Source organism: Macrobrachium rosenbergii, chromosome 5, assembly GCF_040412425.1.
Source record: "Macrobrachium rosenbergii isolate ZJJX-2024 chromosome 5, ASM4041242v1, whole genome shotgun sequence".
NCBI lineage: Eukaryota > Metazoa > Arthropoda > Malacostraca > Decapoda > Palaemonidae > Macrobrachium > Macrobrachium rosenbergii.
In genome coordinates this window covers 35,576,322-35,593,592 of record NC_089745.1, presented here as the reverse complement: position 1 = coordinate 35,593,592, position 17,271 = coordinate 35,576,322, and the positions used below count along the sequence as shown (strand labels likewise).

Genomic DNA, 17,271 nt, shown 5'->3' with positions numbered 1-17,271 from the left:
GCTGAATTAAGTGTACTTATGAATAAATTTAAGTTTTTTGTGGCTAAGTTTTTCTTTTTTAGATAACTATGCTGTACGCAGAAATAATAATAAAAATTACAAGGAGTAGCCTACGAGGTTGGCAATGAACAGCTTCAAGGGCACGCGTTTGATAAAAGATGGAAAAACCAGTGCTGAACCATCCACCCTCAATCCCCTCCCTCCGCATTCCTTCTTTGTCGTTTTTGTTGTAAGCTAGGTCCATTCCATGACAGGACACATATGTCTTTTTCTCTTCTGTTTTCTTTCCACATTTGGCCATTTCATTCTGTGGGAGCTTGCTATTAAAATTCATAACATTTCCCCTTGTCCCATAAAAATCTATGCTCATCATTAATAATAATAATAATAATAATAATAAAGGAGACTGTGATTAAAATTATGTCCTTTAGTCCAAGTCTCTTGCTTGTATCAGTTTCTCAGTTTTTGTTGACTGTACACGTTACCACAACTATGCAGTGACTCATTCTCTTACCAGAAGCCTCCTTTCTTTCCTATCCTCGTGATTCATCTTGTTAAATATTAAGCCTTCATACACAAAGTATTACCGCTACCAGAGACACCCTTTGTTTAGCATCATTTGGCACTTCATTTCTCTGCAATATTCTATAAAATGAATTTATTATGTTTCTGGTGATTTTTTTTTCTCTATTGTTTCACTCGCATATCTCATGTCAATATTTTGATGAGTTATACCTCCATATTTTTAGCTATATGCTCTTTCCATTATTTCGTTTGTTTATATATATATATATATATATATATATATATATATATATATATATATATATATATATATATATATATATATATATATATCAGTTGAATTCGTAAACTGAATATTGGGCGCACCATTCAGTCTGTGGCAGTTGGACTAAACTATCATATTGAATCGATTATGTCTTGCATAATGCACATTCCGTTATTGTACTGGAAATTGTGAGCTCAGCGCAAGTATGTCCGTGCATGGGTATCAGCTTTTGATACTGTATTTCTGTTCCTCCTTTCATTTCTTTTCTTGTTGACCTTTAATATGCGAGTTTCTAACTTTATCCAGCTCATTTGGTCTCACTAACTACTTTAATAATTAGGAATAAAAACTTGAAGTAATAATTTAATGTTGCAGAACTGAGTTAGCGCCCGAAGTAATAATTTGTTAATGTTGTAGACCAGAGTTAGCGCCCGGAGTTTTTTAAACGATATAATTCACTAGATCCTGGTAGGATTTTATTTCCCTAATTGCTCTTGTTTCTACGAAATTTAGGTTACGAGACTCTACTGTAGGTTAGAGTTCTCCGGATTTTGCTTATACATACAGTATATAATATACTGTAGCATGTTTGTGAGGGGTTTCTTTGTGTCGTTTTCCTCTCTGCACGGTTTCAGTTTTGTTGCTTTATTGAATTCATGTTGTCTCATGTTCTTGATAAATGAATAGCTTATTCAGATATAGGATAAGCATAGTTGAGAGAGAGAGAGAGAGAGAGAGAGAGAGAGAGAGAGAGAGAGAGAGAGAGAGAGAGAGAGAGAATAACATACCTTTATATTTTTAATTACAGGTCCATCACACGATGCAGATGTAGTTGTTGTACCTGTGGACGAACTCATGAAATCCCCAGTTTCACTGCAGCAAGATGACCCACGATTAATAGAGGTAAGTGAATGTATGTTTTTTCTTTTGTTTGATTTATTATGAAATTTAGGTCTTGAAGACCAAGCGCCGGAGTTTACCCTGCCTAAACCTAACCTGGGATGCATCTTCCTACCTGACCTTGGGTCTCTGCCTCTTTGGACCCACTGTTTTGGGATGTTGGTAGCGCACTCATTTTGACTTCCCAGAATTGATTTCCTTCAAGAAAGGCGACTTGTGAGGAATTAAATGGGCTGCTAAAGTGATTGCAGTTCTCCCCAAATAAGAGTGAGCTTTGGTAGCCCTTATTTTTTTCAGTTTTTTATGTCTGCAATTTTGAAATGCCATGCAGGGTATATAAAGTTTAAGTTTTTTTTTTTTTTTGCAGAAGATTTATGTTGAAAAATTCTCATGTCAACTAAACATAATATTATAACCCAGGGTACATTTTGAATCCAAAGGAGAAAATAAGTAAAAGCTTTAACTGGGTTTTGAGCTCTTGTCCCACACCAGTATTGATAGTTATCAAAAGCACGAAAATATTCCTAAATTTTGTTTAACAGGTCTTGTTTTTGCTACCTACTAGTTGAAACCTAAGCAACAGATCTGTATAGAACTACCTTTAACGTATTTAATAACGTGCTTATTAGTTCATTTTCACTCTTGGCTGAGTTTATCAGTTTATATTTTATTGAATGCTATTTCTGCTGACACCAATCTTATTTTGGTGATTTGTTTTCATGCATGGCATGTATACCTGAGAAGTTTTCGTTACTAACCTTTATTATTATTCCTACAGCGTATAAGGTCGAAGTTCATGTTCCGACCATCAAATGAGCCCTATAATTTGGCAGGCAAGACTGATGATCCATCCATGGGCCAGTCCAAAAAAATTCGAGAAATATTAGGCGACCAGGTGAGCTTATTTTCTTGGTGTAATGATAATGTTATGTACAATTGGCATTCTGATTCCACATTTATCCAGACTATTTATTTTTTATGAAAACCGAGACAGCAGTAAATGTTTAGAGTAATTACATGGCTTTATAGCACAACGGGCATGGGTTATAACAATTAAACTTTGACTTTTGCAAAAGGCTTTTTCATCTTTAATCATAGAATTTCCCTGTGGCTGAAATAAATAAGGTCAATTTGTAAATTTACACTGGAAGTGTAAATGAGGGACAAAATTTGTAAGAACACAGAGAAAAGCTTAAATAAGGAATCATTTATATGCCATGCTAAATGGTAATGGCGATTCTGTACTTGTTAATTATATAAATTTCTATGATACAAATGGCATTTCACCCAACCTGAGAATTCACTCATTTTTTTTTTTCACATAATTATACCTTCAAGTCCAGTATTAATAACAGTATGATCACCTCTACTAGTGGCACCGGATTTTTCCAAATTATGAGCTAGGTTGGACAGGTTATGAATTTGTTCCAGATTGAACTTCAGCCCAAGCATTTGTAAATAATTGAAGTAATTTTGATACTGCAAGTTTTTCTTGCTATGCATTTTTTTTTTTAGTAAATGTTATCGGCATAAAAATACTGTTTAGTAAAAATATTTACGTTATTAGAAAAAACACTGGGTTTCTGAGGGTAAGGGTGTTTGAGAGGTGTTGAGTAGGTCTGTGTATTATTGGCAATATGGCTTACATAATCTTTGGAGTGAGATTGGTATTAAATACGGTGACATTTATTCATGAAATATATACTTTTCTTAAAGTATCCTTATATCTAATGGTCATTTTAAGCTAGCAAAATGTATATTTCTGTATGTATCTTAGGGAGTTGTTATTGACCAGGAAACTGTTAGAGATGTTTGTCAAATATGCTTGACTTTTCAAGGTTGTGATTGTTATTGACATTTCTTGAGTAGCTCTCAAGTAATAGTTTTGTAGACTTTCCACAATAAAATAAAGATATGCACAGCTTCAGATGCTGTTTTTGTGAGAATGTCTTTGTCCCTCACAAAAAGAGTTTTGTTTTAGAATTATATCAAGGATAGAGTAGTTGAAACCAGAGAAATTACTCGTAAGTTCTTTCCATATGATTTTTATGGCTTAATAACTAAGAAATTAGAAAACATATTTCCTATTAGACGGGTGGGAAGATTATTCCGCACATTTCTGTGAAGAGAGATTACAACATTGTTCCTACAGGGATTGCTTCTGTGCTTTACTGAAAGCCAAACAATGTCTCCTGCAAATGAAACAGTCAGCAATCACAGGTATGAAAGACATTTATGCAAACTATAAAGTACGTGAATCCCTGGTACCCATATGTCTTTCACAGCAGCCACTGTAAGCTTAATCTGTAAGGCATTTTATGTCCCTTTGGCCCCTAGCTGCATCTACTTTTAGCCTTTTACTTTACTTATATTCCGCTTCCTTTCTTCAGTCTTGCTGCCTGACTACTCCAATTCCTTCTTTTTACTCTTGAAGTACAGAATGGCTTAAAGTGCCCCAGTGCTTGGCTGTATAGCAGAATTTTCATAAAATGTATATATGTAAATGGGTTTAAGATGTTGATAATATGAACCACTCTTTTTCATGTTGGGACATCCATGAACTTATTTTATCTTGTTCCTGTACATTAGAAGTGCAAAGATATTCTTATCCAGCAGCTCAAGGACATGTAGATGTACAGTACTTTATTCTGTACTGATGTATCATTCAAGCAGTAATTTTTAATGATTTTCTTACCATTTCCAAGATATTACGGAAAAATTGTTGCAAATTCTTATTTTTTCGCTTTATCTTGGGGATGGTAAGCCCTGAAAAATATTTGGTGTGGAAGAAGACCCTTTTACTGAAAAAATTTGTATCAGAGCCAAAAGATGAAACATTTGTCATAAACATCCGCATCAAAGGAGGTTATTGTGTTTGCTTTGACCATGACATTTCTCTGTTTTGGCATTGGTAAGGTATTAGCAGTGAAATAATGCAATCATTTTCATTATAATTGGATGAATGGGATTCATATACTACATACATTTATAAACTGTATTTGGCAAGCATTTTCTTAAAAGAATAAAGCTAATGCCATCCTCATGTGCAGAGTGTACTTGTGATATTATGTATTAATGGCTTTGCATAATGCATTTATGAAAAAATATTTTGCTGTATCACTTAAGTACTGTATATATGAGTAGCAGGATATTTTAGTAGTAAACAGACATGTAAACATTTTGACAACATGCTTATTTGAAGTTATGAGAGAATCATTGATTTTCTCTCGCAACTGAAATATCCTCTTCATTTCAGGAGAAAGGATTCTTCATAGAATGTGGAGCTCTGGATGGCGAAACTCGCTCAAATACCCTTGTATTTGAAAAGAGGCTTGGATGGTCAGGTGTTCTTATTGAAGGGGACCCCAAGAACTTCGAGCTGGTGACAAAGAAAAATCGTAAAGCTTGGACAGTTAATGCTTGTCTTAGCACATTCTCTTATCCCAATACAGTAAGTCTATAGATTCAAATATTGATCTTTCAGTGGGATCTGAAGGAAACATCCATTTCATTAAACTCTGTGGAACTATAGCCTGTATGAGAATTTTGGGTGTTCCCCATTTATGGATAGGCAAGTGTGTGACTTTTATAGAAAAATGAAAAATTAACTTAATTACTGTCTAGAACTTAGAATTACTTAATATTTTACATTGTACTTATAAGACTTTTGTTGAACCTGGGCCATATTTAGTGCAAATTTCACTCTTGATACAATACTGGCATTAGATTTTGCAAATACTGATACATATTAGTACAAGAAACACATGAACAAATTTAAAAGTATTGACTAATAAATGATGTCTATTCAGGTAAACTGCAACTTATTAGATTTAATTCTATGATCCACTAGGGGATTTGGTAAATCTGATACCTAGATAGATTAGGAAACAAAGAAATTTTCCTTAAAAATCCTTATGAATAACTTTGGTCACATGGTAATATTTGTGTTATGTGAAAACCCCACAGTTTGCTAGGGACACTGCTGCTACAAAAGAAAAGTTAGGTACAGTACTATATTTCATCATGATGCATGTTTACATTTGCATTCTATCAGTAAAAGTATACTAAAATTTCATTTTGAAATTCAAAACTGCTCTTAATTCCAGTGTTTTGTCTCTTGAATTTTCTTTTCCTCAGGTGAGTTTTTAACACTGTAATTAGTTTTAATATGCTCTTTAGGTGACAAACATCTTTGCTCAAAAAGTCTTATTAGTTTGAAGGAACAATATAAAAGCAGAAGAATTCCAATGTTACATTCATTTTTTTTTAACTGTATCAAGAAGAGTGAAGTGATGAGATTAGAGAAAAGATTTGGTAAACATTATCTTCCAGAATGACATTTTTTTTGTCACTGATGGGATTTCAGACTAATGACCACTTTTCAAAACAAAATCATCTTAATGCAGTACAGTATACTAAAAATGCTCATGAGAGATTAAACTTCCCTTTAGTATGTACTTAGAAAATTATTTTCTAAATATTTTAGTTTCTTCAAAAATTTAAAAAGGTAATTTTCACTAAAAGGCTTGACTGAAAACTTTTATGACAGTTCTTAGTCTCATCTTTTCTGTAAAGTAAAAGATGAAATAAGGTTGGGCATTCAGGTAATGTATTGTGTAGCCTATTTTGAAGACTGCATCGTTTTTATTTTGTTTTAGATGAATGAGATGTAATGAAAGAAATATCACTACATTGTATGATATATTTCAAGCCAAAAATTTGCCATTTCATCAGTCTTTGCCTAATTTTTATTGCAGTAAAATTTTTTACATTTCTAAATTATGTTCAGTTTCCAATCTTAACTGGTCTATATATAGTGAGCAAAATTCATATTTAGAGTGATTTTTTACTATTCTGTTTTATTTATTTTACCTTTTCAGGTGATGTTTAAACAACAGTTCAATATTGGAAAAATAAGCACAATGGAAAAAGGACAACAGCAAGTAGGGTATGCAGAAGTTCAGTGCTTACCTGTGTACTCCATCTTATTAGCTCTTAACAGAACCACAGTAGACTACTTCAGTCTCGATGTAGAGGGAGCTGAGCTACCCATTCTAAGAACTATTCCTTGGGACAAAGTCAATATCAAGGTAAGTTGTAGTGCACTGTCATCCTTTCACTTTCACCTTTTAGGATATTCAATAAGTTTATATGCTTACTTGAGCATTAAAAGGCAAACAAGTTTCACATTTATGGGGTTGAACATTATCAAACACCTAACCTCCAGTAATAAAACACTGACATGAAAAAAGTGTGAAGATGATTATGGTGAAGATAAATACTGTATCATGAATGAAATAAGGTACTGTATGCATTTGAAAAGGTTAACTATTGATTTTTTATCTATTCATGATTCTGACATTCTACCTACTTTGTAACATGACCTTTACTGGAGCTCAGAACACCAGCCTATTAAAGAAGGTCTGGAATGTACTAAAGAATGCTAAATATTGAGTTATCTGCACTAAGAGACTGTATTACAAGACAATACTAACTGATTTAGTTTCATGAATGCCTTTCTATGTGTATAGCATCTTATACATGTAAAATCCCTACACATTATCTAATCCTTAATAAGTTAGTTTCATAATACTGTATAGTGATCCATACTTTTAAGCATTATGAAGTGCTTAAAGCAATGTTCAATTTTGGCAGAGTGAACAAGAGATAACTCATTGTTTATTTTCTTTCAATCAAGTACTGTTATGAAAATATCTTTTAAGGAATATGGTCAAAGAGAGACCAGATAGAAAGAGACTGAATCAATTACAGTACTCCTAAAAGCAAAAAGGCAGCATCAGACACAGGGCCAATACAGCCAGTCCCAGAGATACCACTAGCCATGCACTGATTTGAGAACAGTAGAATGGACATGGACATTTTAAGTAGTCACAAACTACCTTGGAGTTGCTCCTAAAGCTCCTGTGCTCTTAACATTATTCTGCTACATACATCTTTTTGAGAAACTTATGGACTGAGTTTAGCAAACTTTTAAAGACCTCTCCTCAACATCCTGAAGAGAAGCAGTGGGAAGTTTCTGCTGTAGTATAGATAACTGACTTCCCTGAGAATTGTTGGGTCCTCCATAAGGTCTGTTGAGTTATTCTGAACATGCTATCCACAGACTTGCTTCTAGTTTGAATGGTTTACTGTGAGGTCTGAGCTCTTCACTCTGACCCCAACATAGCATCCACAATATTTACAAAGCTCACAGTAGTAGTCATGGGATTCCTTTTGAGAAGGAGCTTGATATCCAATAGACAGTAAGAACAGTTGCAGTTTGTATGGTTTACTGACTATTATGTGAAAAGGCCATGAAAAATGGAAACACACTTCTAGTTTGAATGATAGAGCCGCAGGATTTTGTCTTTCTCTTTTCCATTCAAGCTAAAGTTAGTCGTCCATCGATCATTTTTGGGGTGGCATTTAAGGTAATCACAGTGACTTGCTATCTTGGAATATTTTTGTGGATGCCACAAAGCTAACTTGGCCTTCTGCACAACCAAACCTCTACTTTTTTAAGCTGAGAGCTTCCAAGTTACCTATTAAAAAATGACTCACAGTAGGTCCCACAAGCCAAATTTTTGAGTCTCATATGTCACAACTTGAGACAACTTTCATAGTATGCAGGTAGCAAGACATTACTCTGTTTTGTGCACACCCTCACTGGTTTTGCATGTGGATTTTTCTGTGGAAGACACTTAAAGAACTCCTGTCAATGAGACCACTGAATTGCTCTCATCTTCATCAGATAAGTCTCGTTTCCATCATAAAGTATGAATCAGTATGATAATTTTGATTCCAAGAGCATTGATTTGTACTGAAATCCAGATACTGCAGGCATATGAACTTTTGGAAATTTAAAAGAAAATGGAGCTTCTAATTAGTTGTGACTGTGAAATGCTGAGGTTCATGGCTGGAGTGCACTAGAAGGATCATACGTTAAATGAGGAAGTGGCCTAGGGATGTTTTTCCAAGGCTAGAAAATGGACTCAAATCTCAAAGACTGAGATGGATTGGGTTTGCGACGAGAGAAATGAATTCAGCTAAAGGTAAGGAAGTGGCAGAATGCTAGCCATTTGGAAGGTCCAGGAGGTCATGGACAAAAGGCATAACTCATCTGTTCTTAAAGTACATAATACAGTAATGTTGAGTGAACACAAAAATGCCTTTACACACTCCTTGAATAGGTATTTGTATTTAAACCTCTTACCTCACAAAGAAAAGAATTTTATTAAGGTCCGTTGGACCTCATACAGAAAATAATTTTCATTGGGTCTCTAGCCTTTAAAAGTTGAGTTCACCCTTAACTATTCTGGTATTTGTAGCCATGGCTCCTTTCAAAGTATACCTTCTTCCTGGTTTCCTTAGCCGTGGAATATATGATGACGGAAATTTTGGCCTCAACAGAGCCTCAACCTGTGCACACCATTGGCTGTTTGTCCCACACCCTAGTTCTTGACTGAGAGAGAGAGTACATCTTAACTGGAAGGAAGCTAAGGATAATAGGAGTAAAAATTCCTTCACTTTCTCATGTGAAAGCTATGCCTGATTTGGATGAGGTGACTTGGGGTAACATTTCAAACTCCCTCTTCCTAGATCTCTGATAAAGTCAGAGGGTCTTTGTGACAAAGGCCGAGGGATCTGGGGACCCATTGTTGTCATGGTCTTCCTTGTCTTAGGTCAAATGACAGGTTACAATTGGTAGTAAAATGAATTCTTGACAGCATCTTCCCTGCAGAGGTAACCGTTTACAGCTTAGAACAAACAGGTCCTGGAAGTTTACATTTTATTCACTAAAGCAAGTCAAAGGCATACTTTTTTTAGTGTCAGTTTAGCCTTAAAGGCCCTCTTAAGGGTGGGCTTTGACTACTCTCACAGCCATTTAAAATTCTATTAAGAGATTAAATCTCTTAGAAGACTAGGCTGTAACCAATTCCAGGGCTTACTGCAAACAAGTGTCTTAGAGGTGATTCCTGCAGTTAGAGCTGTGACCAAATTATGGAATGGCCTTCCTTAGCTATGTAGTTGAATTGTTGAACTTCATAAGCTCAAATTATGTGTAAATACCTTTTTTTTTAAACTGACCAAGCTCGTAGATTCTCATATCATAGTTTTTTCATCTCATTTGTTTTTCTTTGTTACTTTTCTTGTATATTTTATTCCGTTTGTTTCTTTTTCTGAACTGGGTGATTTTATATTGAACCCTTTGAGTTTGTGGTATTCTGCTCTTCCAGCTAGGGTTGCAGCTTGGTTAGTATAATGGTAGGAGAAAACCCATGGGTTGGTTTCTCATCTGTAATGAATTCTTTGAAAAGTACAGTACATTTAAAAGTACAAATAAGTGCTTTCTGGTAGCCAACTTTTCGGTTGTGATTAATTTGTTCCTCTGGGAGTTTGACTCTTGTTTGAACTAGAGAATATTCAAATAGAAGGTCTAGCATTTTACATTTAAGGGAATTTTCTTTTAAAAAATAATCATCTCTTTCATTTCAGCTTCTTTTATATTTGCAATAGAGTAACCCATCTTGACCTTGAGAATTTCCATTTTAGCAAGCCCAGGGTTAAGTTGCTTCAAACATCTGAGACAGAACCTTCACTAGGGAATGTAAATGAATTCATAAGCTTCCTTCATAGTCTACTGATATAGGAATGTCAGGTTGACCTGCTAAAACAATTATTTTCCTTTGTGAAAATCTAGGTGAAAAGTCAGTTTACACAGAGGCTTCAGTTAGTCTAGAAAGTAACATACACACTGGCACAAGCAAACAGGCTATGGGGTCATTGCTACTGGCAAGGCAGGTCAACGCAAGATACACTGGAACTGTTTATGATAGCTTAGATTATATATGGAGACCAGCCCTGAAATTCCTAGGGGAAGTGGATGGTTGCTAAAGAGACTCAGTTGTCCTTTAGTAGCAAATTTATCCAAGTGTCTTTGATAGATGGCAGTCTCCCATCTTCAGGCCATGATGTTAAACTTCTAACAAAATAAACACCTATGACCATCTTGTTTTGACGTTATTAGTTCCATTCAATCAATCAATCAATCAGTCATTTCCTGTGGCACCCATGGGGATGCATAGGGCCTCTATGAACTCATGCCTCCACATTCTGTCCTGGGCTAACTCCTTCAGATCTCCCCAACACTCATCTCCTGCTTCCCTCCTCATTGTCCTTAACCACGTCTCCTTTGGGGGTGGGGGCAAACCTGTCCACCTTCATTTCTGGGCACACTGACATGTGTTGGAATCCTGCAAAACTGAACATTTATACCTCTAATTGATAATGTAAAAGCACTCAGCCACATTAAAAACTGTAAATTTTTCAATAGCATTCAAAATGCCATTCAGTTCTGCTGTCAAGATAGACTATACAAAAGAATTATATTAAAGCACAGACATCTGTTGATCCTTGCCATTACAAGAAAGTGGATATCTCCTTAGGAAATATCTTGACTAGCTTTTTTTTTTTTTTTTTTTGGGGACAGGGACAAACCTGTCTACCTTTGTTTCTGGGCACACTGACAAGTGTTGGAATCCTGCAAAACTGAAAATTTATACCTCTAATTCATAGTGCAAAAGTAGTCTGCCACATTAAAAACTGTTAATTTTTCAATAGCATTCAAAATGCCATTCAGTTCTGCTGTCATGATAGGCTATACAAAAGAATGATAATATCAAAGCATCCTGGAACAATAAAAATGGTTAATTTTTCAATAGCAGTCAAAGTGACATTCAGTTCTGCTGTGAAAACATACTATACAAAAGAATGATAATGTGAAAGCACTCAGCAAAATTAAAAATGGTAAATTTTTCAATAGCAGTCAAAGTGACATTCAGTTCCCTGCTGTAAAGATAGACTGCACAAAAGAAATTAAACCCCTTATAATTATTCCAGTGGTCTCCAAATCCAACTCCAGCATTGGATTTGGAGCCAGTGGCAAATATAAAACTAGTACCTCAGTATTATTATGAGTAGTACATAAAAATAGAATGAACTCCTCCTCCTGCTCTGTTCTTACTACCAGTGAATTACTGGCAAAAGGAGACCTCAGGAAGTTTCCTGGGAGGTGTTACTGGTATCCTAAAATGCAGCACCTTATACAAGGAGACATTCAAACTCTTCAACAACTGTTCACTCTACTCCATATGGCTGTGGGGATTTAGTGAGCTCATAGTATCTGTACAGGTTCTTTGTTTTATGGAAGCTTCTGTAACCTATACTAGTATCTGATAATTGATAGTTAATGGGGTTGAGTAAGCATTAATTCCTTGGCAGAGTGCCATCCTTATACAGTACTGTGGAATAATGAAATTAGCCTAAAATAAGATTGACTTGCAAGTTATTTTTAGCTACACGTGTTGAACATGCAGTGTGATGTAGACTTAATTCTGCATCATAAAGATCTGGACAAAACTAGTTACTGTATAAATATATTTCTTGTGCTGAAATTAGAATATTGCTATGACCTCTACAACGCAAAATTTTGCTGTAAAAGTTAAGATTATTACAACTATTTTTAGAGGCCGTTAGTAGCTGATCATTCAATCATTTTTCATCTAAACTCTTAGATTTGTCTTTAGTAAACTAGGCACTGTAAAGATCTGTTTATTTCTGGCAGCAATTACTGGGAGTATGTGACAAATGGATGATATTCATTAAACAGTTTTGGAAAATCCACAAGCTTTTTTACTTATAACAAAAATGACATTTTTATGATAAAATGAAGTTTCATTATACTTACGAAAACACTGTAAAAGCTTTAATCGCTTAAATTTCGACACGTCCGAGATATATTTTTTTCAAACTTTGTTTGGAACGCTGATATAATTGGCGGGAGACCCAACCCCACTGGATGTCGGTGGGGGGGGGAGTGGAAGGAGTCTAGCCCAGTAAACAGCTCCAGTTTCAATCTCGGCATACAATAAGTGATAGCCTGAGATAACGCCTCCCCCTGCGGGGAGGAGGAGGCCTTTAAGTTACAGTGTTTTGGTAAGTATAATGAAACTTCATTTTATCATAAAAATGTCATTTTCATTATAATGCCTTACCAAAACACTGTAAAAGCTGATTCCACATTAAGGTGGAAGGGCAGGGGATGGGTTATCAGTTATCGAAAGGATACACATCATAAAAAAGGGACAAACTCTAAACATGGGCATCATATGGATCCCTACCAATAAAAAGGCAGGTGTCTCCTTACCTGGTAGATGGGCTTTTGCAGGGAGGTACTGCTGCTGGTTGCAGCTCCACTACCTGCAGAGGCACTGGGCATAAGCACTGCTAGCTACTCTGCTCCATTGTTCCCCTAGTAGTCAGGGAAGTACACCGCTGACTAAGACTAGGGGACTTTCCTTTGCTCTTGCCCTGAGCAATTGGAAAGCAACCAGACTGAAAATGGGCCTCACCGCCTAACCTAAAACTAGTTAAAAACCAAACATCCCCCTTCTCTATACCCTCTATAGCTAAAACTAGATTGGAGGGTACTCCAGGTGAAGTGAACACCCCCAGCTTCCCTTTAACTCAGCAACCATAAAATCACAAGGAGAAGGTAAGATAAAGAACATACCCCCCTAGTGTGTACCCCCTAAAACCAAGCCAGCTACAGATACGGGACCTAACGCAAACAGGTCCTGGTACGCAACTTCGACCTCCCTAAGGTAGTGAGATGCAAACACTGATTTCGATCTCCAGAAGGTGCTCTGTGTGATCTGCGAAAGTGACTTATTATGACGGAAAGCCACTGAAGTTGCTATTGAACGCACTTCATGAATGTGAGACTTGACTAGGCGTGCGTCCTCTTCATTGCTGTGTCTGTGCGCCTCTAAAATGAGTTCCTTGACGAAGAAAGCAAGGGCATTTTTGGATAAGGTCTGGTTGGGTCTTTCACTGAACACCAGAGGTTAGAGGAATCTCCTCTGATGTTGGCAGTTCTGGCTAAGTAAGCCTTGATAGCTCTAACAGGGCACAAAAAAGCCTCTAATTCTTGAGGGCCAGCCACTTCAGAGAGGTTTTGAACAGTAAAGGATTGAGGCCAAGGATTGGAAGGAGACCCATTCTTGGCCAAAAATTCAATGTGAAAGAACAAACAACGTTACCTTGTGAAAAACCCACTTTCTTGTCAATGGCATGTATTTCACTAACTCTCTTTGCCGTTGCTAAGGTAACCAGAAAAAGGACTTTCTTACTGAGGTCTCTAAGAGAAAGTTCTTTTAAAGGTTCGTACCTTGGAGACATCAACCATCTCAAAACTACATCCAGATTCCAGGCAAGGGAAGGTTTTGGAGTCTTTGCTGTGTCTAAAGACTTGAGGAGATCTGACAAGTCTCAGTTATTCAACAGGTCTAACCCTCTATGGGAGAAGACGGAGGATAGCATGGCTATGTAACCTTTGATGGTTGATGGCATCAACTTTCTTGAATCTCTTAAGTAAATGAAAAAATCGGCAAGTTGAGTTATAGACGTCGAAGAAGAGGAGATGTTATTTTTTCTACACCAATTCCTGAAGACTGTCCACTTGGATTGGTATAATTTGCTAGAGGAGTCCCTTCTGCACCTCACAATAACCTCTGCAGCCTTGCTTGAAAAACCTCTCGCTTTGATGAGCTTCCCGACAGTCTGAAGCCTGTCAGAGCGAGAGTGGCAATCCCTGGTGGAACTTCATTAGGTGGGGTTGTCTGAGAAGAGACTTCCTTTGAGGTAGAAGCCTTGGGAAGTCTATCAGGAGATCTAGCAGGTCCGGGAACCACTCCTTCCTTGGCCAGAACGGGGCAATAAGGATTAGTTCGATGTTCTGATGGAATTTCATGTTGTTTATCACTTGCCTGATGAGCCCGAAAGGAGGAAAGGCATAAGCAAACAGGTTCATCCAGTCTAGGAGCATGGCGTCCACCAAGTGAGTTAGAGGGTCTGGAATTGGCCAGCAGAACACTGGGAGACGATGGTTCTTGGAGGTAGCGAAGAGGTCTATCATGGGAGTGCCCCACAATTTCCACAGATCTAGGCACACTTGTGGGTGCAGGGTCCACTCCGTAGGAAGAATCTGGTTCCGATGGCTGAGTTGGTCCGCAAGAACGTTCAGTTTTCCTTGCACAAACCGAGGGAACAGAGCCACCCTGTTGCTGTCCGCCCACAGAAGAAGGTCCCTCGCAGTCTCGAACAGGGAGAAGGAATGGGTACCTCCCTGTTTCCGAATATAAGCTAGAGCCGTAGAGTTGTCGGCGCAAACAGCAACTGCTTGGCCTGAGACGTGGGCCGAAAAATCCTGGAGAGCGAGGTGAATGGCCAACAGTTCCTTGGCGTTGATGTGGAGCTGCTTCTGTTCGGTCGACCAAACCCCTGACGTCCTGAAGTTGCCTAGATGTGCTCCCCAACCAACATTGGATGCGTCTGAGAACATCTGCAGAGATGGTTGTCTTGGGAGGAGATCTAGACCCTCCAAAAGTCTTTCCGGCGATTCCCACCAAAGAAGATGTCTCTTGACGTCGGGGGGAATGTTGAAGATCGTGGAGTCCGGTTGAGTTCTTCTGTCCCAAGAACCCTTCAGGAAAAACTGCAAGGGTCTCATGTGTAGACGACCTAACTTGACGAATTGCTCCACTGACGACAGAGTTCCCAGGAGAGCCATCCACTGACAGGCGGAGCAACTGTCCAGGAGGAGAAACTTCTCCACCGTAAGAAGGCAGGAGGAAACCCTGTTGGGGGACAAAAAAGCCCGAAAAGCTAGACTGTCCAGAGTCATCCCCAAATAAAGAATCCTCTGTGAAGGAATTAAGCTCGACTTTTCCGTGTTTACGAGAATCCCTAAGGTTCAAGCTAACCTTACAGTTCTGTGAAGGTCCTCCATGCAGTGGTCCCTTGACGATGAACGGAGTAGCCAGTCGTTGAGGTACAAGGAGATCCGAACTCCCTCCAGGTGGAGCCAATGACCTATTGGGGTGAGAACCCTGGTGAATACTTGCAGGGCTGTCGATAGGCCGAAGCAGAGAGCCCGGAACTGGAAAACTTTGTCCTTGAAAACGAACCAAAGATACCTCCTGGAGTCTTGATGTACTGGAATGTGGAAGTAGGCATCTTCCATGTCGAGGGTCACCATCCAATCCCCCCCGAGTTAGAGCCTGAAGAACGGAGTGGTTCGTTTCCATGGAAAAATTGGTTTTCACTAAGTACAGATTGAGAGCGCTTATGTCGAGAACTGGCCTCCAACCCCCTGATGACTTGGGGACTACAAACAGGCGGTTGTAGAATCCAGGGGTTGACACGTCCTGTACTTCTTCGATGACTGTTTTCCTTAAGAGAGACTGGACTTCTGTCTCTAGGGTCGAAAACTTGACAGAGCCTCTTGAGTATGCTGTCAAGGAAATGGGAAAAGTGGAGAGAGGAGGAGGTTGGTCGAACGGAAGGCGGTAGCCTAGCTGGAGCACTTGAATCACCCACTGATCTGCACCTCTGTCTCTCCATTCCTCCCAAAAGAGACTGAGTCTGGCCCCACCGGAGCATGGAGGACAGGGCTCCTACTTACTGGCAGGATGACCTTGGGGTTTAGAGGAAAACTTGTGACCTCTGGAGTTGGAGCGGGGCCTTGAGTAAGGTTTGGGTCTGGCATTACGAAACGGATGTCTGGTAAGAGGAGACACCATCTTGGTCGAAGGAGCGGGAGCAGGCCTGGGTTTGGCGGAAGACATAGACAGGATGTGCGACGTCGTCTTCTTATCCATGGCTGAAAGGACGTCTTTCACTATCGATTCTGGGAAAAGGCCTTCCTTGTCAAAAGGTGCGAACATCAAGGCGGCCTTTTGCAAAGAAGTCACAGCCTTAGATAAGAAAGAGCACCAAGTCTCCCTCTTCTTCAGAGTGGCCATGGCGAAGAGGGAGGAAAGTTTGCCTGCTGCATCATGGATAGCAATGTTGGTGCAGGTAAGGAATCCCGTGATTCTCTCCAAGACGTCCTCTGCAATATTAGCCTGCTCAACTTGTTTAAAAATAGCTCCCATCGACCAATCGAGAAAACTGACAATCTCTAGGAGCTTGTAGAGGTTTTTGGAAAGGTGTTCTACATCCAGTGCAGAAAAGAAAGTCTAGGCAGCTTCAAAGGAAATGCGTCTTGAAGGGTCCACAAGGGAGCCAAAGTCCCCTTGTGCTGAGATTGCAGAGCCTAGTGAAGGAGAAGTTCCTGTGCTGTAATAATTTTGCCTCCTTTTCGACAGCTTTGAAGGAGGGTACGCAAAAGACACTTTACCCGAGGATCTCTTAGCTTCCAACCAAGCATCTACCTCTTTCAAGGCTTTCTTGGAGGCGGTGGAGAGTACCAATTTGGGAAGGGAAGTGTTAGAACACTGCTTTCCCAGTAGCAACGTGGAATTCGTGGAAGAGGGGGCTGTCGGCTGAAAATGTTGAGGGTACGACTGCAGCAGAAAGTTGAGCAGAGAAGCGTAATGAGAAGAAGGCACTGAGTCAACGGGACCTTCCTCTTCACCAGAAAGAATTGGTTCCATGCCAAGATCGTCCAGGAGTTGAGGAAGAACAACTTCTTGGTCCCCAGGAATACAAAGCACTTTGCGGACTACCTTTTCTAGCTT

The 17,271-nt window shown here is 38.6% G+C and overlaps 1 protein-coding gene across 2 annotated transcripts in view; it reads left to right on the top strand.

Annotated features, from left to right (window-relative positions):
* Positions 1 to 17,271, top strand: part of LOC136838650 (uncharacterized) — a 102,579-nt gene that overhangs the window by 73,960 nt on the left and 11,348 nt on the right. For both annotated transcript variants that reach the window (XM_067103963.1, XM_067103962.1), the window contains exons 3-6: positions 1,599 to 1,693; positions 2,469 to 2,585; positions 4,947 to 5,141; positions 6,571 to 6,780. In XM_067103963.1, the coding sequence (XP_066960064.1) occupies positions 1,599 to 1,693; positions 2,469 to 2,585; positions 4,947 to 5,141; positions 6,571 to 6,780 (617 nt within the window). The remainder of the gene's footprint in view (positions 1 to 1,598; positions 1,694 to 2,468; positions 2,586 to 4,946; positions 5,142 to 6,570; positions 6,781 to 17,271) is intronic.